We start from the raw sequence: 26,211 nt of genomic DNA, 5'->3' as shown, positions 1-26,211 counted from the left end.
CACTAGCAAATACTCCAAAGAGTACTTCTAGTTCTACTCAATAAAAGCTTCGATCCACCTAGTTAGTTTATAAATGCTAATCAATACTATCTCGACTTTGAATTTTATATTTTTATGCTAATAATCAAAAGTTGAATCCATTTTACCAATACTCATTAATCACCCAGAAATTTCAATCACAGGTTGACCAAATGAATGAAATTTGAGTCCATTCTTTTTTTTTAAAGAGAGTAAGTATATTTTGAAATCAAAAGCATTAATTTGTCCTTGAATCAAACCCCATATCAAAGACTCGTTCAAATTAAAATACTTGCATTGCTACGATAACAATGATCGTATTCGATGTGAAAAAAAAAGAAAGAAAGAAAGGCTATCTGGCCGGCTGGCTTGCGGCGTGAAGGGATCATAGTACTTGAGTTGGCCCGAGAGTGGGCTGGGCCTTAAAAGGTCCGGACACGCGGTGCGGAGCCGCCTCAGATCAACAAATCCACCAGAGAAGAGGGGAACCGACCATCCTGAAATCTTTCCTTGTTGTTTCTCTTGTGTTGGGCGTGGGTCTTCACATCGTATTCTTGCTTCTTAACCGTTACCACTACTCGTGATTCGTGTCAATCGGATCTGGGTTTGGGTTGATTTTTTTCTTTTTTGAAAAAAGATGGGAGATCAATTTAGGGGTTCAACAACAGCAATTGATTCCTCTAACATTGGCTTTCAGCTCTTGAAGAAGCACGGGTGGAAGGAAGGAACCGGCCTTGGGATTTCTGAGCAGGGGAGATTGGAGCCTGTGCAAACATATTTGAAGAATAACAAGCGTGGACTTGGGGCTGATCATAATAAGAAATTACTTGTGAAGAAGAATAACACGACCGAGTCTTCTTCTGCCCCAGCTTCTTCTTCTTCTTCCTCCAAGGACAAAAACAACCAGGTTAGGGTTCTTTTCTTTTTCTAACAAAATAAAAATTAGCTGCTGTTATCCCGACTTTCACCATCACTCTTCTAGTTTGTGGTCTTTTTGGATCGATCAACTCTGTTATCTTGATAACAACAACTAGCAATGATGTCATCCCGTTTTTGTGAATTTCAGGATCGCTCTTCTTCAAGGAAATCCAAGGCACTGTCTAAGAAACAAAGGAAGATGCAGGAGCTGGAGAAGCGTTTACAGGATAAGGAATTTGAGAGGGGTTTTTTTCGCGAGTTTTGGCCTGATAATGTTTGACGATGGAAATAGATCATCCATCCCTTTTAGAATGCCTCGGCTTAGGTTTTGTACAGCAACTCTGGAATTATTTCATGCCAAAATTTGCAGGCAGGACGGGTCCTTGTTTCTTTCTGCAACTCAAATTTTAAATGTTAAACGTACGGTGTTCAAAATCATACCATCATGCAATGGCCTTTTTACTTTCCAGGCCTTTTTAAGAAGGAGGACCTCTGCTTCCTTTCTATACAGTATGTAATTCCTTTCGAAAAACATCTATGCGCTTCAGCATTTACAACTTGCAGAAGAATCGGTCTTGGATAATTCATTTCCTTTTCTTGTCATCCTGTTTGATGAGCTGAACAGGAGCGACTGGTATCCTGACCCACCATTCTCTTAATCGTCTCAGCCACCTGTCACCGCTTTCTTTTCTGTAAGGCATTTCCCTTGTGAAAGCTTCTAGAAATACCAAGAGAACCAGATGCTGCAGAGACGCAAATGCAAGCACAGCAGCTACGAAAACCAGCAATAGAGCAACCCTTTCCGTGGCCTGGCATAAAGGGGAGGCATCAATTAGCAAGTTTATCATGAAACAGGACTTGGCTATTCTCAGACTTCCTGTCCACATGTACACATTCAAATGAGAAAAGCTTTGTTTTGCAGCTTCTGTTTTCATAGATATTGACTACCAACTGACCATTTTGTAATTCATCCATGCTTATGCTATTAAATAAATGCATTCTCCTATTAGTATATGGATTTTCAACTCAATTTGTTATTTACAGAAGCATTCCACACACGTTTAAGGAAACACATCAGAAGCTCTATCATCCGATATGTAAATGCTCCATTGCAGAAAGGTTATTGCTACATGGATGGGATTGAGCTCCATTAGGACATATACCTGGGGAAGCACTGCAAGCAAGATAGCTCTTAACTTCAGAAGAACAATGTTTGCTGTCTGAATTAGTCCTTCAACTTCTGTGATGGCTTCTTGCAATGTCAACAGCCGCTCTACAGCATTTTTATTTGGGGGAGCTGTAACCCTGAAGGCTTCTAAGGGCATCTTTTTGCTGACATACCTTCGTACCAACATTAGAACCGCACACCACACAAAAATGGATGGCAATATATACCTGGTCCAACCCCTATAAATAATCATGAATCATTTTGTTTCAGTTGGTTTCTTCATTCACTTGTGATGAATTGAAAATGTGCATGGCATTGCAAAAATGAGCATTGAAGGATGTCAACTTGCAATTCGTTGAAATATGAGAAAAGCGGAGAAATCAATGGATATATAAGACAACTCCAAAACATGAAGAAATCCAGTTTGGCCGATGCTAAGCTTCAAATTAATAAAATTCAGCACCAATAATTAGTTCGTTAATGTATAAAAGTGCTAAAATCATAGACTATCAGACCATCAAATCATTATCTCCAGAATAACATTTATGTCGTCCTTCTATAAGAACCAATAATCCAATTAGCATTGCTTAAGAAAAACTACCATAAAATAGCACAGCAGCTTAACACCAGAAACACCATCGATTTGAAAGGATCTTCCCAAGAGGCCAAATGATGGAGACGGCCAGCTGATTCTATAACCGGGAATAGCAATTCCTATAATGGAGTAGGAAAAAACAAAGAAATTATAAATGGAATGAGCAAAATTTGATGATATAAGCTTTATATTTATGGCAATTCCAGAGAAAAAATCTACAATCATAAAAATCTTCAATGCCAGAAAAAATAAAACCTAGATGACTGTCTATTCAAGGGACGGGGCATATAAATATCCTGCAAATGATACTTTACTTCAAGGCTATCTCACTTGAAAAGATCAACAGTATAGAAACTTAAATTAGAGAGAGAGAGAGCTGCACAATGATTGAAATCATAGCAGCCAAGTAGTAATATTTGACATGGTAATGGTTCAAAAAGTTCTTTTTGCCTGGGAGTCTAGAGTACTGAAGATCTGATTGATCAACCAGGCTTCCTGTCCAAAGAAGCGTGGCGGAAGTAGCCCACCAAAACTTTTGGGGAGCGTAAGAAACCCTACTTTCATGATGATAAAAGCATTGGTGCAATTAGATTTACTACCTTAGAAACTCAGCTATTCTATATGTGACTTTGTCCTAGTAAGCTGAATTTAAAGGAACTATTATAATAACCTTCATTACTGCAACATTTGTATCAATCCCTTCAACCTTCACTTTGTCCACTGTTGCCCGTGCAGCTTCAGCTTTCCCAGTATCTGACATTGACTGTTTCACAGATATTTCCAAAGGATTTGTCTCACCAGCCCAAAGATCCCCAAATGCTAGAACTTCTACATCTAGATTTGCTTCTTTTTGTAAGATAAATCCAAGTTGACAAAGTGTCAGAAGTGCAACCGGTGAAAGTCTCAATTGCTGTTTTGCACATGGAGATCCGCTAACAGGAGTTGCATTCAGAAGTGCCAGGCGACTGGACAGAGTTTCCAGGATCATATCTCCCCGGGGAAGACTTTCAGCCAGTTTAAAAGCAAGCAAGGTTTTGTAATGAGATGAAAAGCAGCAGAGAGCTTCTCTAACTGTGCGACATCGAAAGATGCCCAGGATAGCCCTTGCAAGTACCTCCAATCGCTGAGTCTCATTGAAGTTGTTTTTTTGAATGAATCTGTGTGCATGCAGGATCTCAAGACACACATCCAACCAGTAGTCCCGTCGAGAATTGCCTTTGAATTCAGGAAACTCAAAATAAACAGGCTCTGCTCTGAAGCAAAAGAAAGGGAGGGGTAAGAGAAAGTTTAAGACAGTTGAACACTTGACATGTCTACTTATGTAAGCTCGTCAATTATTCAAAATATCAAAATTCAATCTGCAAGGTTATCAAATAACATACACAGATGTTGATTTGTACATCACAGCTTTATCAAAGAGACGAGCACCCAATGGTCCGGTTAATTCAGGTTTTATGACCTGCTTCATATCAGATGCCAGATCATATCTAACAGCTTTATCATATAAACCAACTCCCAATGACTCAAAGTAGATAGCATGATTAGTCAGTGTCAATCGGCCTACACAACACAGAAAGTAAACAAATTGACATGCATTAACAGAGTCCTTAACAAATTTTAACTAAAAAATCAATCCATGAACAGGGCACACTGACCCAAAACCAAAAATTTCTACCTCTACATTGTTCTTGTAAGTAACAGGATCTACATATAAGCATCAAAAGGTACCAAAAGAAAACCCTCCAACCATTCATTATAGTTCACACAAATTTGAGCTGTGTAACTCTGGCACGCCATACAAATACCTTTGAAATGCCAGTGAAGACATCTTTAATAGAATAGGTCACCACAGATGAATGCCAACCAGTCTTGTGCTTACATACACAAGATCATCAATTTGTCAAAGAGAGAGAGAGAGAGAGAGAGAGAGAATTGACATGATTTTTTTTCATTGGAGACGTGTTATTTCCTGAAAATATGAACTTCAAATGACCAAGGTCAATGTCACACCTACATTTGCCAACAGATTCAGTCAACACTAAAAAAAACTTGACCTAAAAAGAGGACTTGTTCATAGAGTAATCGAATGTTATCAATCAATGAAAGTGGAAAGGGGCACATTCACAAACCAGTGTCCACAACATACATAATCAACACAATAAGCCACTATTATTATCCAAAATGCAGTTTGAGGCTTATTAACATGTCAAAATCAACAAATGATGCAATTAAAGGGTTAACAGATCAAAATCAACAAAGATGACGAGGTTGATCTGATCCCTTGATATCTTGCTCTGCACTTGGCAACTCACCTGGCCATGCTGAGATTCCAATATGCTGTAGAACAGGTTGAATGGGAACTGTACCATCAACATCAAGGATGATCTCTCCTTCAGCAAGCTGATGGTTGGAAATCAAGGGTCCTGGTGTGTTCTTTGCACTCCTAAGAATCCTGCAGAAATAGAAGGAGCCACAATGTAAGTGAACACTGAGATTTTCTTCCATCTTGCATAGTCAAACCACAGAGAGAAATGGAGAGGCAGATACGGAACAAGGACAGGTAGGTAAAAATGTTTATGGAGATTTATAACAGAACTTGTTGTATTTCCGATACAATGCCATCAGGAAATATTAAAAATGAAATGGAAAAATAAAATGAAAAGAGAGCAATGGATACTTGTCAAGGCTGCGAAGGTATTTATCATAAATGAGAAAATGAAGTCTGCTGTCTGAGGAGGTAGCGAGCGAATCAAAAAGATTGTGGACGGTTATTACGTCAGCAACAGCAGGACAGGCAGGAGCAATACGGGCAAAAGCCTCTCGGCCAACAGTTGTTGTGTCATCAACCTGAACAGCCATACTAGTGGTAGTGGAGTAAAAAAGGGACCAGCCAACCTCATCCTCCTCTTGTCGTTCACCGGAAGAGATGCTGGTTTCCTACAATTGATGAATAGAATAGAAAAAATTTATAGAGCGTTTGAATAATAATAAAAAGAAGAAATAAGAAAAGTTATGCAGCCAAAAAGTAAGGGGTTGGGGTGCGTCTCACATTCTGTGGTGAATCATTGACGGGAAGGGCACGAGTAGGCGAGTCCCAAGCAAGCATCATGTCATAGGTGAAGCGACGGAAGTCCTTGTCACTCAAATAATCAGAACGGGTTGTGATAATATGATGGAGAGCTTGATAGCAACAAAACTCAAGGAAAATCCTTGTATGTTTGACCAGTTGCTGACTATCAGCCTCATGCTCAACATCAAAACGCCGCTGTAGCTCTTGCACTGAGACTGCAAGGATTCTGGAGTACCATCATCAACAACAGGTGGTTCATTTCTCATCAATTAAATGCCATGCTTGTTCGTTATCTTCTTTTTTTTGTTTGAAAATAAATAGATAATTCCAGCAATAAATTCAAGAATGTATATAATCAATGAGGCTGAATTGACTTAAAAAAAAAAAAAAGAATCCAATTAGCCTAAAATAAATAAACAAGGAAAGAAAGAAAACGGAGAATGGTGAATGGAGAATGAAAGGAAATAAAGATGTAAATAAAGAAATGATTAATTACTTGGAAGAGCGAGAGAGTACGGAATGAGCGAAGAGAGAGTGTGGGAATGGTTGAATCGTCGCCGTGTCCGTCGCCGTCGTATTGATAATTATTTTTATTATTTGTATTAGAGGATTTGGTTGGGTGAAAGAGGGTTTGATGGCTTTTCATGAAATTCTTGATCATCGTCTCCATTTCTCCTCAGCTCCTTACTAAAATTACACTCCAATGTATTGTAATCCTATCATCCGCGCCATTTAACTTACTAGTCACCAGTGTTTTGGCGGGCACGGGCACTATTACGAACACGATGGACCAGATCAACGTTGTACTCCTCCACGCCTTTTCTCCTCTATTCTTTCTTGAGGGTTATGGAGTTGGAAATTTATTTTCCAGAATTGAGAAAATAATTCACTCTAGTAGTTCGCATATAGCATTATTACAAATTATAGGTTGTGAAATTAAAGAACTCTAAAAGACGTGGGGAAAGCACTGTAGCTTCCCCACGCCTTTTAATTATACTTAATATAATAATAATAATTATTATTATTATAATAATTATTATTATTATAATTATAATTATATTATAATATTTTTTTTTCTCTTTTGTAGCAGTTTTTTTTTTTTTTTTGTTTTTTTTTTCCCTGAAGCTTTTGTTTTTTTCCCACTTTTGTTTTTTCTTTATTTTTTTTACATGTTTTTTTTTTTTTTTTTTTTAACCCAAAATTGACTTTTTTTTTTTAATTTTTTTTCAAATTATCTTTACTAATTTTTTTAAATATTGAGCTGGTTAGCCTTTTTCTTTAAAACATTGTAAAGAACTCTAAAAGGCATGGGAAAGCACTGGTAGCTTCCCCACGCCTTTTCATTATACTTTAATATAATAATAATAATTATTATTATTATTATATATAATAATTATTATTATAATTATAATTATATTATAATATTTTTTTTTTCTTTTGTAGCAGTTTTTTTTTCCTTTTGTTTTTTTTTTTCCTGAAGCTTTTGTTTTTCCCACTTTTGTTTCTTCTTCATTTTTTTTACATGTTTTTTTTTCTTTTTTTTAACCCAAAATTGACTTTTTTTTTTTTTTTAATTTTTTTTCAAAAATTATCTTTACTAATTTTTTAAAATATTGAGCTGGTTGAAAATTTAACTATGTAGCTTTTTTCTTTAAAACATTGTAGATTGCTATAATATTTCTCATACATTGTTTTTTTTTTTTCCTTTTTATGATTTATTTATTCTTTTCTTTTTCAAAAATGATCTTTGTAGATTTTATTTTTTTATATTAAGTTGGTTGAGAATTTAGTTTTGTAGTTTTTTTTTTTAAAAAAAAAAACAATATGGATTGCTACAGTGTTTCCCCTGCATGGTTTTTGTTTTTGCTGCAGTGTTTCAATAAAGATTAATTTTTTAAAAAATTATCTTTATTGAATTTATTTTTTCAATATTGAGTTGACTGATAATATAACCTTAGCTTTCCCACATGTTTTTTTTATTTTTTTATTTCTTTTTCTTTTTTTCCAAAATTGTCATTTTTTACATATTTTCTTTTTTTTTTGTTTTTTTTAGAATTATTTTTGTTGATTTTATTTTTTTTGCTATTGGCTAGTTGAAATTTTAGTTTTTTTGGTTTTTTCTTTAAAACACTGTAGCTTTCCCGCGTGTTTTTTTCTCGGCTTTTGTTTCTTTTTTTTTTTACATGTTTTTTTTTTTTCATTTTTTTACCCAAAATTGAATTTAAAAAAAAAATAGTCTTTGCAGTTTTTTTTTTTTTTTTATATTGAGCTGGTTGAGAACTTAGTTTTGTAGCTTTTTTCAAAAAAAAAAAAACAATATAGATTGTTACAGTGTTTCCCTTATATGGTTTTTGTTTGTCTGCAGTATTTCCCCCACATTTTGTTTTTAAAATTATCGTTGTCGAATTTATTTTTTCAAATATTGAGTTGGTTGAGAATTTAACTTCAGCTTCAGCTTTCCCCACGTTTTTTTTTTTGTTTTTTTAAATTTTTTCCCAAAATTGTCTTTCTTCTTTATATTTTTTTTCATAATTATTTTTGTTGATTTTTATTTTTTTACTATTGAGCTGATTGATAATTTAGTTTTTTAATTTTTTTTCTTTAAAACACTAGATTGTTGTAGTGTTTCTCTACAAGGTTTTTTATTAAATAATTTTTTTTTTCAGAATTATCTTTTTCGATTTTATTTTTTTATATTAAGCTGATTGAGAATTTAGCTTTGTAGTTATTTAAAACATTTTAGATTACTACAGTGTTTTCCCACATGATTTTTGTCTTGCTACAGTGTTTCCCCACATGTTTTTTTTGTCGATGTTTTTTTTCCAAATATGTTTTTGTCAAATTTATTTTTTCATACTGAAACTGGCTAACAATTTAGCTTTTTTTCCTTAAAACATCGTTGATTGCTACAATGTTTTTTCCATATACTTTTTTTTGTTATGTTTTTTTTAAATGGTCTTTTTTTGTTTTTATTGTTTTTTGATATTGAGCTGGTTAAAAATTACAACTGTAGATTTTCTCATTGAAACACTTTAGATTATTATAGTGTTTCCATATATGTTTTTTTTTCCTTTTGGGTTTTTTTTTATATTTTTTCAAAATTATCTTTATTGATTTTTTTTAATATTGAGCTGGTTGAGAATTATAGTTGTATATTTCCTCACAAAACACTATAGATTGCTACAGTGTTTCTTAAATGATTTTAATATTTAGCTGGTTGAAATTTAGCTTTAACTTTCCCTACATGTTTTTTTTTCATTTTTTTAATAATTTGTTTTTTTGCTTTTTTTCTTCCAAATTATCATCTTCTTTTTTCATTTTTTTTTGTTTTTTTTATAATTGTTTTTTTTTATTTTTTTTTTATATTGAGCTGGTTTGAGAATATAGCTTTGTAGTTTTCCTTTAAAATATTGTGGATGATAACATTTTTTTTATATGATTTTTTTCACAAATCCACAATACTGCACAAGCATGACAAGCCAGCGGCATCGCGCGGGCATGTCACGTCTTTTACTAATATATTTACTTATTAATATATTATATTATTATAAATTATTATATTATAATTATAAATATAAATATTATTATATTGTATTGTATTATATTATATTATATTATATAACTATTTTTTTCTTTTTTTTTCTTTTTAATTTTTTTAATTTTTTTTGTTTGATTTAGTTTGTTAATGTTAATGTTTTTTTTTTTTTAATTTAGCTATCAGATTTTCATGATACGGATCTCGGTTGATGGTTAGCCTTATTTGACGACTTAACCCGGATTTTTTTTAAAAATTATTTTTTTCATTTAGTTTAGTTTGTGTAAAGTTAATTTTCTTTCTATTTAATTATCATATTTTCATGACACGTATCCTGGGGCTTGACGGGTTAATTTGGTTTAATGGGTTAACCCAGTTAATTCTGGGTAAACCGTCATTTGTTTTTCTATTTAGTTATCAAACTCTCATGATGTGAATCCCAGGTTTTACGGGATAACCTGGTTTAAAGGGTTATCCAATTAATTCAATTTTTTTTTTCTTTTTCTTCATTAGTTTTTTCCTTTCTGTTGCCTTTTTTTCTTTTTTTTTTAATCAATCTATTTAATTATCACACTTTTATGACACGACCATATATCTAGACCCACATCCAATATTCTTGGGTCCAGTGTTGCAGTCAGGCTCACTTAAACTTGGGTCATGCAAATTTAATTTTATTATTAATATTATAAATATTACTCTTAGGTCAGACGTTGCAGCCAAACTCAAGTTTCTTGGGTATAAACTTTGCAGAAAAACCCAAGATTTTTAAATTTTTATTTGTTTTAATATTTTTTATGCAAAAAAAATGACCTGCGGCATCGCGCGGGTCAAGTGTCTAGTATATATATGTGACTCGTGTCAAATATTTTTATTTTTTATAAAAAAAATATTATATATATATATAAGTTTTTTCAATAGTTAAAAAAATTTGAATTTAAATTAAAAAATTTATGTTTATCAAATAAATCATCAAGAACTACGTTTCTCAATAAATAAATTATTAAATATACCTAAAAATAAAACTTGAAAAATTAAGAGTTAGGTGTAAATCAAAATATTTAATCTTGAAAGATGGAATATTCATCTAGTTAGGTTTGTCAAATTTATTTATTAAAATATTTTTTTTATTTAAGCAAACAATAATATTGATAAAAACATAAATAAAAAAAATAAAGAAAAAGCATATAAAAAAAGAATCATTAATTTAAAAACAAAGAAAAAAAAAAAAGGTTAGGCGCTGATAGGCCTGGTAAGCTAGGCTAGTCTACTTAACCTATTTTGTCAAGACTTACACGCGATTGAGTTCTTAATTTTTTTTGTTTCCAACTAGGGCAAATGACCAAATTTTTTTTTTAAAAAAACACATGACGCGTCGTTTGATTTGCTCAGATTTCACCCACATCATACTTAATTTTTTTTCCTCAAAAACTTTTTTTTCAACCCTTTTTTTATTCAAAAACATCGTAGGAACCATAATAAACTTATATATGGTCTAAAAAACCACCACAATCAACTTGAGTTATAATAAACTTATATATGGTCTAAAAAACCACCAGAACAACCACAATCAACTTGAGTTATAATAAATTTATATATGGCTTCAAAAACAACCACAACAACTACAATCAACTTGATTTTTAGATTTTTTTTTATGAACTTTAAAGGTAAAAAAATACTTGATATGAACTTCTCTCATCAAATGAAACCATTTGACACAAAAATCATCTATTCCAGTGGTCTAAATTAGTGTTAATGCTATTTTTTTTTCTCTTTTAACACCAAATCCAATTATCTTTCTCTCTCAATCAGGGATAAAAAAAATAATAAAAATAAATTTTCATACCAAAATTGAATCTGAAAGATATTAAGGAACTGAAATTACAGAACTTACATGATTTGTAAAGTTCAATGACCAAAATGTATTTTTTACGAGACTTATGGCATGCCACCTATGTTTGGTGGTTTTTTTTTTTTTAATTTTTGTCGTTCTTCTTTCAATTCCACTTTTACATGAGAAATTAAATCAATTAGTTTTTAATTAGGACTAAATTACGAGTAAAAAAAGTGTGAGGATCAAATTGAAAAAAACAAAATTTTGCATAGCCCATCCAAAATAATGTGTAAGAGGATATATAGTGGAGCATTTCACAGTAAAAAAACCTACACCTTTTAAAGTAATACTTAATATAGTATTAGAGTGACCACTAAATCACATATATATTACATGTGTGACCTTTTAAAACGCTAAACTCTCCCAGTCTAAGCCATTTTAGCTCTTTGTCTAGCAATAATTGTTCAGGTCAATATTTCACACAATCACAAAAAACATCAATAATAGCCAACAACCAATAAAATTAATAATAGGTAAATTTATCATTATAAAGATTAATAATAACACCAAAATAATTGATTGCAATAATAATATCAACTTGACACGACCAAAAGATTGATGTCTTCTCCCAAGTGTAGGAGTGTCGAAGTAATAAATAACCGGCAAGATCGGGGTCGAACCACAGAGAGGTTAATTGTATAAATTATAAATAACAAGGACAACAACAACAATAATAATAACAAAAATAACAACAACAACAACAACAACAACAACAACAACAACAAACAATAATAATAATAATAATATTAATAGTAGTACTAATAATAATAATAATAATAATAATAATAATAATACTCAATACGTGGCGTTGTTATACCTGAGAATGATCTAAAAGATCGGGTCACAGGTTTCCAGCCTATATACTGAGTTTATGAAAAGATCAAAGAGATATATTATATAATATAAACAGATTTCTGATGCGATTGAACAAGGCAAGATCAGCAATATCAGGATCCTTGATCAGACACAGAGCATACTTAACGTACATAAAATATAACAAGAATGTAAATAATAATAATAATACTAATAATAATAATAATATTAGTAATAATAATAATAATAATAATAACAATAAAAAGACGAGGAGGAGGAAGAGACAATAATAACAACAACAATAATAATAATAATAACAACAATAATAACAATAACAACAATAATAATAACAATAAGAAGAAAAGCAGGAAGAAATTAATGAGAACTTTTGAGATGGAAGATTAATGTAAGGATTAAACAATAATAAAGACAAATGTCAAGGTTAGAGGATCCACCAATGGTATTTCAAACAAGTATAATATAAACTCTTATTACTCAATTTGGAAACCACACACGAAGGAGGTTCCAGTCGGATGATTTGTCATTAATAGCTCATTATAAATTATTAACATAATCATATTATTATCTTATGTACATAACACCAAACTTTTAAATATTGTCAGGAATTCATGATGTTAACTAATGTTAACAACAAATCAAGTACCTTTCATAGCCCCAGGTGTAGGTAATACCATACGGTTGGGTTATGAGAGTGCCAAGCATTTGTTGTACCAAGTATTATACAACACAAATTTAGATTAACCATTTAACAAGCAAGGTATTAAGAATTAGTAAGATAAAAAAGATAAGACATGTTAATATTAAACATTAAGGTCCATATTGAGTTTACACCATACTTGTTCTTACACCATTAGTGTAACTTTTCACCTTGACATAATAAACTTAGCTAAACATAATGAAGAAGAAAAACATAAATAAATAAAACAAGAACATAAAAAAAATACAAGTTAACTAAGGAAAGGAAAGGAAATGAAAAGCATAAACAAGAAATTAATAAAAGCAAAGCTTAAGAATTACAAAAAAATATAAAGAGAGAAATAAAGAGCATGAACTTGATCTGAACAACCAAGCCCCTAAATACATGGCAAATGCCTCCTTTTATAGGCTAAAATTCGGAATTATTGCTTTGATGACTCATTGTTGAGTGGGTGGCCAACTTTTGACTTAGTGAAAATCCTTATCATCTTGTCTAAATAAAACAAAAATGCTAGCATCAGAACTGGGTCCAGATGTCCAAATGAAAGTTCTGCGAAATTCTCTTAGCTTTCCAGCAAAAAAAAAGATGAGGTCATTTGGACTTCTAGAACTCAAGATATGGGCTGAACACTGAATAGTGTTTGGGCTGCAGGACAGCTTCGGATTTCTCCGTTGTTGCTATTATTTGGACTTGAAAACGGCCTTCTTAGATCTTGATGTCCAAATGAAAGTTGTAGGCCTATGTCTTATCAAATCTCTGTAAAAATTTCAGATCATTTGGATATCTAGAACTCGAGATATGACCCAATTACCGAACAGTGTTCCAGTTTGGACTGCACCAACATCTCTTTTCTAAGCTTCACCCTTCTTTATCTTCAAAATTTCAGTAGTTGAATTCATCAATCAATCCTTTGATTTATGTGATATGCCTGCATTTAAGATGAACATTTACCATATATTAGGGTAATTTATAATATTAGACTTGTTATTATAAAACATGCTTTAGTTAAGGAGTTATTGATACTTTAAGTGCAAAATGATGATATAAACCCTTGATAAACATGCACTTTTAAGTACTAATCACACCCCCCAACCAGCTTATTACTAGTCCCTAGTAATCAAAGCGTTAAAATAGAAAAACAATTTGCAAGTTCCACAAAGCAAGGCATTCATCATTCAACTTCCATTAATCTATCCAGATAAACAAACTCTCATTTCTACTTCATATTTCTTAAACAAGATATTAATAAATCTTCTTTTTATGTGCTCAATGTATGAAACATATATGATGGGGCTATTGTTGGAAGAAAACAATATGATGTTATAATGTTTAAGGTTAACTTCCTTGGGTTGGGATTATTTTTCTTCTTTTTTTTTTCTTTTTTTCTATTTACACATACAACTTAAAACACAATGCATCTTTAACCCATGTAACGAGCTTTAGGCTAATGACTCCCAGACCAGTTGGTCTTAGGGCATTAGGTGTTGAGACACCTCTACGAGCTTAGCAACTCGGGTTGCAGATACTGATACGTAGATAGTGCAATGTTTGATTCCCTTAAGCTTTTCTCCTTAACCCATGTAACAAGCTTTGGGGCCAATAACTCCCAAGTCAATTGACTTTAGGGTATTAAGTGTTAAAACACCCCTTCGGGCTTAATTGCTTAGGTTAGGGAGGCTACGAAACCAAACTTATCTACGTTTTTATTCATCATTATTATCACAATTTTTTTTGTTTTTTCTTTTTTTGTTTTTGTTTTTTTTTTATTCAAATTATGTACTATCCCTTTCCCTTAGTTGTTACCTTTAACAAAAGAACATAAATAATGTACTAATCCAATGTGCAACCCACAATCATATGTTAAAGCGTGTGTGTGAAAATGAAGATTTAAGAATACTTGTTAAATGAGCATATGAGCAGAATCAAGTGTTAACAATATGAGAGTTTGTAAACTTAGATATTTCAAGAAGTATTCTGATAGACCTTGTTAAGAAATGTTTACTAAGATGCGTCTCAAGAGTCACTTTAACAAAAGAAACTCCTTTTACTCTGCCATCCTAGCAACAACAGTTTTTGCAAATAGTTTATGAAATAGAAAACACATTTTTTTTTTTTTTTTACTACTACCCTTTCCCCCCAACCAAAATGAGACATTGTCCTCAATGTTTTAAGGTAGAAAGATAGAGTATAAAAGACATCACCTGAAATAACGAACACTGACAAACCTGAAACACACTTAAACAAATAGAAGAAACAACAAAACACAATAATAAAACCAAAAGACACAAAGTTTTTACAAACAAAGGCTCAAATCCAATCTAAGCTTTTTACGGCTTTCCTGAGTTGACCAATTTATGTGACTCATGGAAGGATTAATTACAGGGATGAAAGATTGTAGTTGGTCAATCAATTGTTCAGCAGTAGCAGCAGAGATTATGATTTGTCGTGCTGAAGATGTTAGAAACTCCTGTTCCACAGCATGATCAAGAAAAGACAACAACTGATCATAAAAACCATTAACATTTAACAAACCTATGGGTTTATGGTGAATGTGCAGTTGGGCCCAAGAGGAAATATGAAAGATCTCTTCCAATGTGCCCAAACCTCCTGGTAAGGCAATGAAGGCATCAGCATGGTTAAACATGGCATTCAGTCGATCAGACATTGTGGGGACTTGTAATTCCTCTCCAATTGTTTTTCCAATGATGTCCCCTTGTGCTAAAGCTTTGGGGACTACCCCCAAAACTTGACTACCTCCTAAAAATGCAGCTATTGACACTCCCCCCATTAACCCAAGGCTACCTCCTCCATACACTAAATGAATCTTTCGCTCAGCTAGTACCTGACCAAGATGATTTGCTGATTCTAAAAACTCTTTTTCTTTCCCGGGACTGGATCCACCAAAAACACAAATTTTGTTTATGTGATTACTTGAGGAACCTGCCATTTCTACACACGTATGTATTTAATGAATGTATGGGTGGAGTAGAAATGAAGGGAAGGAAGAGAAGAATTTATAGATGAGAAATTGAAAATGCAATCATACCACCTATATGTAGGCCAGCTGTAGTCTCTCTCACACACACACACACACACTCTCTCTCTCTCTCTCTCTTTATTAATTATTTATTTTGAAAAAGCATATGTATGTACAGGTAGTTGTGATTATGGCTCACATCTTCCCTTGGTTTTACGTCCAAGAACGGCTTAAACGCCCTCTATGGGTCGGGGATAGGCTTCCCATCCAGTTTTCTTAAAAACTGGCAAACAGGGTCTTTTTTAGTCAGATTCCCAAGACTAAGTCGAGCATGTTCTTTATGGAATTGGGGCCATAAATCATAAATTGCACGATGCACATCTCCACTAGGGTGCGTCTCAAGAGTCAATAGAAAATTATCTAAAGACCCCTTACTCAGGCCATCCTTAATGAATTGTATTTTATCTTCACGGTTTACAGATACCATTCCTAAAGAACGACATGTCGCATTACAAGTCCATCTAGCACATCGGTGACAGACTTTCAATCGTTTTGCACGACGTTTCTTCGCAAAAGTGCTCTTACCTGTTCCAGGCATGTATGAAATGAAAGAATTGGAGGACTCACCTGATAATCGGACCTTTGCTTCAATCAGCCAACGAATATCTTCAGGAATTCCATGGTTCATTAACAACCTCAATCTTGCACATCTAGCACGGTAAATTTTTGTAATCGCATTCTGAGGCAGAGCGGGAAAATACTTTTTCAATTTTTCAAGAGTGGTGTCCATTTTCAACTGAGAATTGGGGGAGAGATTCAAAGAAAGAAGAAAGAGCAGAGAATTGCACAATTATATACACAGATATCAGTTATCATGGGAAACTGAAAGAACCGACTTAAAAGTCACGGAGTACCGTTATCCGCCATTTGACCGGGGTGAGAGAAACTAGCAAAACAAAAGATATACCAAAACAAACACAAAACAATGTGAGAAAAAGAATCAATCTTTATATACAGGATCACTCAATTCAATAGAGTCATTTTCAACTGAAAAATTATCAAAATAAACTTTCAACCGATGCCCATTTACCTTGAAAACATTGCCATTCTTTGGATTTTCGATATCACAGGCCCCAAATGGATACACATATTTCACAATAAAAGGACCACTCCATCTTGATCTTAGTTTTCCAGGAAATAAATGGAGTCGAGAATTATAAAGCAAGACTTTTTGACCAACATTGAATGTTTTTCGCAGAATTTTCTTGTCATGAAACTCTTTGATTCTTGCTTTATGAATTCTTGAATTGTCATATGCATCATTTCTTATTTCCTCAAGCTCATTGATTTGCAATTTTCGCAGCTGACTAGCATCATCAATGTTTGAATTGAAAGCTTTGATAGCCCAATAAGCTTTATGTTCAATTTCCACAGGCAAGTGACAAGGTTTTCCATAGACTAGTCTATAAGGTGACATACCTAATGATGTTTTATATGCAGTTCGATAAGCCCAAAGTGCATCATTAAGTCTTAAAGACCAGTCTTTCCGATTAGGATTCACCGTTTTCTCCAAGATTTGTTTGATCTCCCTATTAGCAAGTTCTACCTGTCCACTCGTCTGAGGGTGATAAGGGGTGGCAACTTTGTGTGTGATTCCATATTTCTTCATTAAAGATTCAAATGGCTTGTTGCAGAAATGTGTTCCACCATCACTTATCATGGCTCGAGGGATTCCGAATCGACTTAAAATGTTTTCTTTCAAAAATTTTATCACTGTTTTGTGATCATTGGTTCTACTTGGAATTGCCTCTATCCATTTTGAAACATAATCTACTGCGACCAATATATACAAGAAACCAAATGATGGAGGAAATGGACCCATAAAATCTATACCCCAACAATCAAAGATCTCAATGACAAGAATAGGATTTAAAGGCATCATGTGACGTTTTGAAATAGATCCCAACTTTTGACAATTTTCACAAGTCTTGCAGAATGCATGTGAGTCTTTAAACATGGTGGGCCAGTAAAATCCGCTTTGTAAGATTTTTGCACTTGTCTTTCTTGATGAGAAATGACCCCCACATGCCTCAGAATGACAAAATTTAATGACATTACGTACCTCATTGTCAGGAATGCATCTTCGAAATATTTGATCAGGACAATATTTGAATAAATAAGGGTCATCCCAATAAAAGTTCTTCACTTCGTTCAAGAACTTTCTTTTGTCTTGGGTACTCCAATGAGCTGGCAATTGTCCTGAAACAAGAAAATTAACAATATTAGCAAACCAAGGCATCGTAGAGACAGAAAATAAAGATTCATCAGGAAAGTAGTCATCGATTGGTGTAATGTCAGATCTCGAATCGGTTGTCAATCTTGACAAATGATCCGCGACAACATTTTCGGTGCCTTTCTTGTCTTTGATTGTGATATCAAATTCTTGAAGTAACAAAATCCACCGCACCAATCTAGCCTTAGAATCTTTCTTAGAGAGAAGATATTTCAATGCTGCATGATCACTGAAAACAACAACAGGTGAGCCAACAAGATAAGATCTGAACTTGTCACATGCAAATACTACTGCAAGTAATTCTTTTTCAGTGGTAGTGTAATTCATTTGAGCACTATTTAAAGTTTTACTTGCATAGTAAATCACATAAGGTTTCTTATCTTTTCTTTGTCCCAAGACAGCACCCACGACATAATCACTAGCGTCACACATTATTTCAAAAGGTAATGACCAATCAGGAGGTTGAATGACAGGAGCAGAAGTAAGCAAGCTTTTAAGTTTAACAAAGGCTTTTTCACATTGTTCAGTCCATTCAAAAACATTTTCCTTTGATAGAAGGTTACACAATGGTTTAGATATTACACTAAAATCTTTGATGAACCTTCTGTAAAAACCAGCATGTCCTAAGAATGATCTAACATCTTTAACAGATTTTGGTGTTGGTAAGTTGGCAATTAACTCGATTTTAGATTTGTCAACCTCAATTCCTATCGATGAAACAATGTGACCAAGTACAATGCCGTTTGTTACCATAAAGTGACATTTTTCCCAATTCAGTACAAGATTCTTCTCTTCACACCTGTTCAAAACCTTTTCCAAGTTAGTTAAGCAATCATCAAATGAATCACCAAAAACAGAAAAATCATCCATAAAAATCTCAAGAAAACATTCAACCATATCACTGAATATGCTAAGCATGCATCTTTGAAACGTGGCTGGTGCATTACATAACCCAAAAGGCATTCTTCGATATGCAAAAGTACCAAATGGACAAGTGAAAGTAGTCTTCTCTTGGTCTTCCAATGCAATTTCAATTTGATTGTAACCTGAATAGCCATCTAGGAAACAATAAAAATTCATGACCTGCAACTCTTTCTAGGATTTGATCCATGAAAGGTAAAGGAAAATGATCTTTTCTAGTCATTAAATTAAGTTTCCTATAGTCAATGCACATGCGCCAACCAGTAATAGTCCGAGTTGGAATTAACTCATTTTTCTCATTTGTTATCACAGTGACTCCAGACTTTTTGGGTACAACTTGGGTAGGACTTACCCATTTGCTGTCAGAAATAGGATAAATGATTCCATTATCTAGAAGTTTAATGACTTCATTTTTCACTACTTCTTTCATATTAGGATTAAGTCTTCGTTGCATTTCTCTAGATGGTTTAACATTTTCCTCCAAATAAATCCTGTGTGTGCAAATCAAAGGACTAATTCCTTTTATGTCAGCTATGGTCCATCCTAATGCATTTTTGTGCATTTTCAGAGTCTGTAGTAACTTACCTTCCTGATGTGCGTTAAGTTTGGAAGAGATTATTACCGGAAAAGTTTCATTTTCTCCCAAAAATGAGTATTTAAGATTGACTGGTAACGGCTTCAAATCAAGTTTTGGTGGTTGAACACTTGAAGGTATAGACTCAATTGATCGTGATGGCAATTCTTCAATTTGTGGTCTCCAATTACATGCCTTTGCTTCTTCCTGAAAATAAACCATTTGCAACTCGTCAGGTTCATCAATCTTAGTTTCACTAGAAGTGGTTTGAAATTGATCATGAACTAATTTTTCAATAAAGTCCACTTCCTGTAAATCATTATCATCTCCAGGTTGCTTGCAAATGTTAAAAATATTCATCTCCAATGTCATGTTTCCAAATGATAGTTTCATCAGTCCATTCCTACAATTAATCAATGCATTAGAAGTTGCAAGAAATGGACGTCCTAAAATAACAGGAATTGAATTACATGCTTCAACAGGTTGTGTATCCAAGACAATAAAAATCTACAGGGTAAATGAATTTATCAACTTGTACTAACACATCCTCAACTATTCCTCTAGGCACTTTTACAGATCTATCAGCAAGTAAAAGAGTTACAGAAGTTGGTTTTATTTCACCTAGATTGAGACTTTGAAAAACCGAATATGGAAGTAAATTCACACTAGCTCCAAGATCAAGTAAAGCTCTTTCAATTTTATGTTCTCCAATAAAGCAAGAAATTGTAGGACAACCAGGGTCTTTATATTTCAAAGCATTATTGTTCTGAAGAATAGCACTTACTTGTTCGGCTAAAAAGGCTTTCTTTTTCACATTCAGTTTTCTCTTCACAGTGCATAGATCTTTCAAAAATTTAGCATAGGAAGGTACCTGTTTAATAGCATCCAACAAAGGTATATTGATCCTTACCTGTTTGAAAATTTCAAGGATTTCAGAATTGTGATTGACTTTCCTTTGTTTGGTCATGGCATGAGGAAATGGAAATGCTGGCGGAGAATCAGTCTTTTCTTCACAACGTTCAAATTCAACCCCTTCCTTACCCTCAGAGATTGAATCATCATCTTTCTCACAAGGTTCAAGAGTGGGTTTTTCAATAACCTTACCGCTGCGAAGAGTGATGACTGATTTGACTTGATCCATGTGTTGGCTTTCAGAACTACTTGCATTTGCATTGTATTGCCCCTTTGGATTTTGTTGTGGTTGAGATGGAAACTTACCTTTCTCTTGAAAACTGAGAGCAGATGTGAATTTTGCAAGAGCATCTTTAAAATTTGTCATGCTTTGAGTAAGTTGAGTGTTGATTGTCTCTTGCTTTTCAATGAATGCATGCAATGTTTCCTCAAGATTTCTTCTAGGAGGTGGAGCATAAGGAGGTGCATATCCATGAGAATTTTGGAAATTATGGTGTGCTTGAAACGGTGGCTGTGAAGTTTGTGCATTATTGTTATCACTCTTCCAACTGAAATTTGGGTGATTTCTCCAACCAGGATTGTATGTTTGCGAGTATGGGTTATGATTGGGCCTTTGGAAACTGTTTAAGGCATGGGCTTGTTCATGGAGACATTCCTTGAAAGAAGGCAAAGTTGGACAGTTATTGGTTGCATGTTCATTTGTTTCACAGATTTGACACACAATGTCTTGAACAGATTTTAATTGACCACTCTTTTTCAATTCTAGTGCCTCGACTTTTCTAGCTAAAGATGTAAACTTGGCTTGGAGGTCATGATCTTCCCTAAGGTTATACATACCTCCACTAGATGTATGAGGTTGGGTTTTACTTGGTGCCTCATAAGTGCCCTTAGTGTCCCAATTTTTGCGCATTTTTCAGCTAGCAAGTCTAAGTACTCCATTGCTTCATTAGGGTCTTTATCCTCAAAAGTTCCATTGCACATCAATTCAACCATTTGCCTATCTTTAGGTGTTAATCCTTCATAAAATTGTGAAACCAATCTCCATGTTTCAAAACCATGATGAGGGCAAGTATTAAGCAAGTCTCGATACCTATCCCAACATTGGTAAAATGTTTCTCCTGGTTTTTGAGTGAAAGTGGTGATTTGTCTTTTGAAAGAGTTGGTTCTATGAGATGGAAAAAACTTCTTTAAAAACTGTTGTTGCATTTCATCCCAAGCACGAATGGATCCTGACCTAAGATTTTGTAGCCATGTTTTAGCTTTATCTTTTAATGAAAAAGGAAAAAGCTTTAATCGAATGGTGTTCATGCTACAATTTAAGTCATTATAGGTGTTACAAACTTCTTCAAATTCTCTCAAATGCAAGTATGGATTTTCTAGATCTAAGCCATGAAAAGAAGGTAAAAGTTGAATAATGCCTGGCTTAAAATTAAAATGGGATGCATCAGGAGGGAAAACTATGCATGAGGGTGCACTTGTTCTTGTAGGATTCATGTGGTCTCTAAGTGTCCTAACACGGTTATTCTCATTATTCTCATTATGAAGTGATTGGTTATCTTCTTCGGCCATATTTTCTGAAAATGATGAGGATACCCTAGAAAGTCTACCACTTAATGTACGTGACCAAACACTCATGCACGTGTAGAAAGAAAATAAAAGGAAGAAGAAAACAAAAAAAAAAAAGAAACAAAGTTAGATACAAGAAAAGAGAAAAGAGAAAACAAAATAAATACTATGATTTGTACAAGAAATTACCTCCCCGGCAACGGCGCCAAAAACTTGACACGACCAAAAGATTGATGTCTTCTCCCAAGTGTAGGAGTGTCGAAGTAATAAATAACCCGGCAAGATCGGGGTCGAACCACAGAGAGGTTAATTGTATAAATTATAAATAACAAGACAACAACAACAATAATAATAACAAAAATAACAACAACAACAACAACAACAACAACAACAACAATAATAATAATAATAATATTAATAGTAGTACTAATAATAATAATAATAATAATAATAATAATAATAATAATAATAATACTCAATACGTGGCGTTGTTATACCTGAGAATGATCTAAAAGATCGGGTCACAGGTTTCCAGCCTATATACTGAGTTTATGAAAAGATCAAAGAGATATATTATATAATATAAACAGATTTCTGATGCGATTGAACAAGGCAAGATCAGCAATATCAGGATCCTTGATCAGACACAGAGCATACTTAACGTACATAAAATATAACAAGAATGTAAATAATAATAATAATACTAATAATAATAATAATATTAGTAATAATAATAATAATAATAATAACAATAAAAAGACGAGGAGGAGGAAGAGACAATAATAACAACAACAATAATAATAATAATAACAACAATAATAACAATAACAACAATAATAATAACAATAATAAGAAAAGCAGGAAGAAATTAATGAGAACTTTGAGATGGAAGATTAATGTAAGGATTAAACAATAATAAAGACAAATGTCAAGGTTAGAGGATCCACCAATGGTATTTCAAACAAGTATAATATAAACTCTTATTACTCAATTTGGAAACCACACACGAAGGAGGTTCCAGTCGGATGATTTGTCATTAATAGCTCATTATAAATTATTAACATAATCATATTAATTATCTTATGTACATAACACCAAACTTTTAAATATTGTCAGGAATTCATGATGTTAACTAATGTTAACAACAAATCAAGTACCTTTCATAGCCCCAAGTGTAGGTAATACCATACGGTTGGGTTATGAGAGTGCCAAGCATTTGTTGTACCAAGTATTATACAACACAAATTTAGATTAACCATTTAACAAGCAAGGTATTAAGAATTAGTAAGATAAAAAGATAAGACATGTTAATATTAAACATTAAGGTCCATATTGAGTTTACACCATACTTGTTCTTACACCATTAGTGTAACCTTTTCACCTTGACATAATAAACTTAGCTAAACATAATGAAGAAGAAAAACATAAATAAATAAAACAAGAACATAAAAAAAATACAAGTTAACTAAGGAAAGGAAAGGAAATGAAAAGCATAAACAAGAAATTAATAAAAGCAAAGCTTAAGAATTACAAAAAATATAAAGAGAGAAATAAAGAGCATGAACTTGATCTGAAACAACCAAGCCCCTAAATACATGGCAAATGCCTCCTTTTATAGGCTAAAATTCGGAATTATTGCTTTGATGACTCATTGTTGAGTGGGTGGCCAACTTTTGACTTAGTGAAAATCCTTATCATCTTGTCTAAATAAAACAAAAAATGCTAGCATCAGAAACTGGGTCCAGATGTCCAAATGAAAGTTCTGCGAAATTCTCTTAGCTTTCCAGCAAAAAAAAAGATGAGGTCATTTGGACTTCTAGAACTCAAGATATGGGCTGAACACTGAATAGTGTTTGGGCTGCAGGACAGCTTCGGATTTCTCCGTTGTTGCTATTATTTGGACTTGAAAACGGCCTTCTTAGATCTTGATGTCCAAATGAAAGTTGTAGGCCTATGTCTTATCAAATCTCTGTAAAAATTTCAGATCATTTGGATATCTAGAACTCGAGATATGACCCAATTACCGAACAGTGTTCCAGTTTGGACTGCACCAACATCTCTTTTCTAAGCTTCACCCTTCTTTATCTTCAAAATTTCAGTAGTTGAATTCATCAATCAATCCTTTGATTTATGTGATATGCCTGCATTTAAGATGAACATTTACCATATATTAGGGTAATTTATAATATTAGACTTGTTATTATAAAACATGCTTTAGTTAAGGAGTTATTGATACTTTAAGTGCAAAATGATGATATAAACCCTTGATAAACATGCACTTTTAAGTACTAATCACAACTCAATTAAAAATTAATTAAATTAAATAGTTAAACATGTAACAAATTGACTAGTTGATGGACCTATAGCATTAGAAGCACATATATATCAATTAAAAACTACACATGTTAATTAAAAATGATGACAATTTTGCAAAGATTGGTTGCCATTTGAGGGATAATTTCTTTGAATTGTTTTGTTATAGGATGTGGAAGATTATTTTGAAAGTCTATAATTATGATTGAATGTGAAATTTAAAAGAAAAATAACAAGGAATTAATTTCTTAGAAATTAAGGGTTGACCAAAAGGCCATTGAGACAAAATGGATTTAGTTTTATTTGTTTGACTGATTTATAAGCAAGAAAGGTAGTGATGAAAATTTCATTGATATGTTACATAAAAATATAATGTTTATATGAAAATGAGTGAAAAGAGTGTTATGTAGGTATAAGAATATTGTCTCAATCATATCTTAGGACGCAAGAGGATCACGGTCAGCACGCTAAACATGCATGATTTCCTTTTGATTATTTTTTAATCAAATGATCTAATTTAATGGCATGTTTATATGGAAAAAAATGGATGTTGGAGTGTGTGCGTGTTAAAGATATTATTCAATTAGCCATTCAAAGATTTGAAGGCTAATGATGTTAATAAGATTGTGAAAATAAAGGATTATGTATATATAGAATGAACTTTATTAACCTACTAGGTCATAGTCAGCTAATGATATTAACATGGTTATATTGATATTGACATTGACTAAGACTTTATTAGTCTATAGAGCCATGATCGGCTAATAATATCAATATGGTTGTGTTGATATCAGCATTAACAAGGACTAGATTAGCTTATCGGGTCATAATTGACTAATGATATCAATAGAGTTATGTTGATATGAGCATTAACAAAACTTACTTAACTAATTTCATATATAATTAATTTTTAATTAGATAAAATCAACAAAAACCCTAACCTAAATTCTGAAACTTTTATCCTAAAAAATTTAAAAATTTAACTAAGTTAACTAATAAAATTAAATTAATATAAGGAAAGGTACGCATATCTCAAATTGATTAAATAGAGAGCTTATAGGTGGTTGTGGCATCGGTGGCATTGAAGATTGAGAGAGATTTGTGATAGTTATGGGTAGATGGCTACAGAGAGAAGCGACAACATAGAGAGAGAGAGAGAGGGTGAGAGGTGAGGTCTGTCATGGAAATGAGAGGGATAATTTCTGTGTGCATGAGACTGAAAGCTTATTTCGGAACATAATGCAAATAACGTTCCCTTAAATTTTGAATTTATTTTTGTTTTAAGTTATTTTTTTATATTTTCAGATTGGTTTAATGTACTGAAATGAAAATAGAAGAAGGAGAATTTCCGTTTTTTAATTTCTTCTAGTATCAGTACCAGTACAGTAGCTGGTTAGCGTTGACTAAGGTAATGGCTGGTGTTTACCATAATGTTGGATGCTTGGGCGAGGAATCTTTCGGGTGTACATACAAAGTCGCTTTGTTTGCTGGCGGAGACTATAGGCCTATTGATCATGGTAATTACTGATATGCATAACGTAGGCTTGAGTCCTCGAGTGCCAGACTCATCTTCTTTCTTGATATTTTAGGTCGGAATCGAGGTTACTGGTTTGGGTCTCGAAGAAAGTTATTCATGGATACTCTTAATTGGTTTTGATCTGCGTGCTATATATTGAAAGTTTCGAAAACGATGGGGAGATGAAGTCCAGGTTGTAGCTGAAGCATCCGCGGACAAGAAAGATGGTTCTCTCATGGATATAACGGAGCTGCTGCAGGGAGACAGTTCCCTTCCCACAGCATGGTCACCGGATATAATACCCATACCCGCAGTATTAGCACCCACAACGCGATGCTGATACTCTGATGGATGATAGGAGATTAGGTATCCATGCCAGGCCAGTCAATATAACTCGGTTCGTTACTGATTTC

General features: G+C 33.1%; 2 protein-coding genes across 2 annotated transcripts; one reads left to right on the top strand and one right to left on the bottom strand.

The window, feature by feature from the left end:
* The first annotated feature begins 272 nt into the window (after positions 1-272).
* Positions 273-2,344, top strand: LOC118045122 (uncharacterized). The gene is made up of 2 exons (XM_035053666.2): positions 273-925; positions 1,085-2,344. Exons 1-2 carry the CDS (start codon positions 656-658, stop codon positions 1,214-1,216), a joined length of 402 nt encoding a protein of 133 aa, XP_034909557.1. The 5' UTR covers positions 273-655; the 3' UTR covers positions 1,217-2,344.
* LOC118045121 (uncharacterized) lies at positions 1,363-26,104 on the bottom strand. The gene is made up of 10 exons (XM_035053663.2): positions 25,972-26,104; positions 6,266-6,407; positions 5,749-5,995; positions 5,377-5,636; positions 5,012-5,151; positions 4,082-4,259; positions 3,370-3,952; positions 2,706-2,818; positions 2,100-2,343; positions 1,363-1,745 (listed from the first exon to the last, which is right to left on the bottom strand). Exons 1-10 carry the CDS (start codon positions 26,102-26,104, stop codon positions 1,521-1,523), a joined length of 2,265 nt encoding a protein of 754 aa, XP_034909554.2. The 3' UTR covers positions 1,363-1,520.
* Between the last annotated feature and the right edge of the window lie 107 nt (positions 26,105-26,211).

The sequence above is a fragment of the Populus alba genome, chromosome 8 (genome assembly GCF_005239225.2).
Source record: "Populus alba chromosome 8, ASM523922v2, whole genome shotgun sequence".
NCBI lineage: Eukaryota > Viridiplantae > Streptophyta > Magnoliopsida > Malpighiales > Salicaceae > Populus > Populus alba.
Note: the sequence above shows the minus strand (reverse complement) of the source record. Positions and strands in the feature narration are given on the sequence as shown.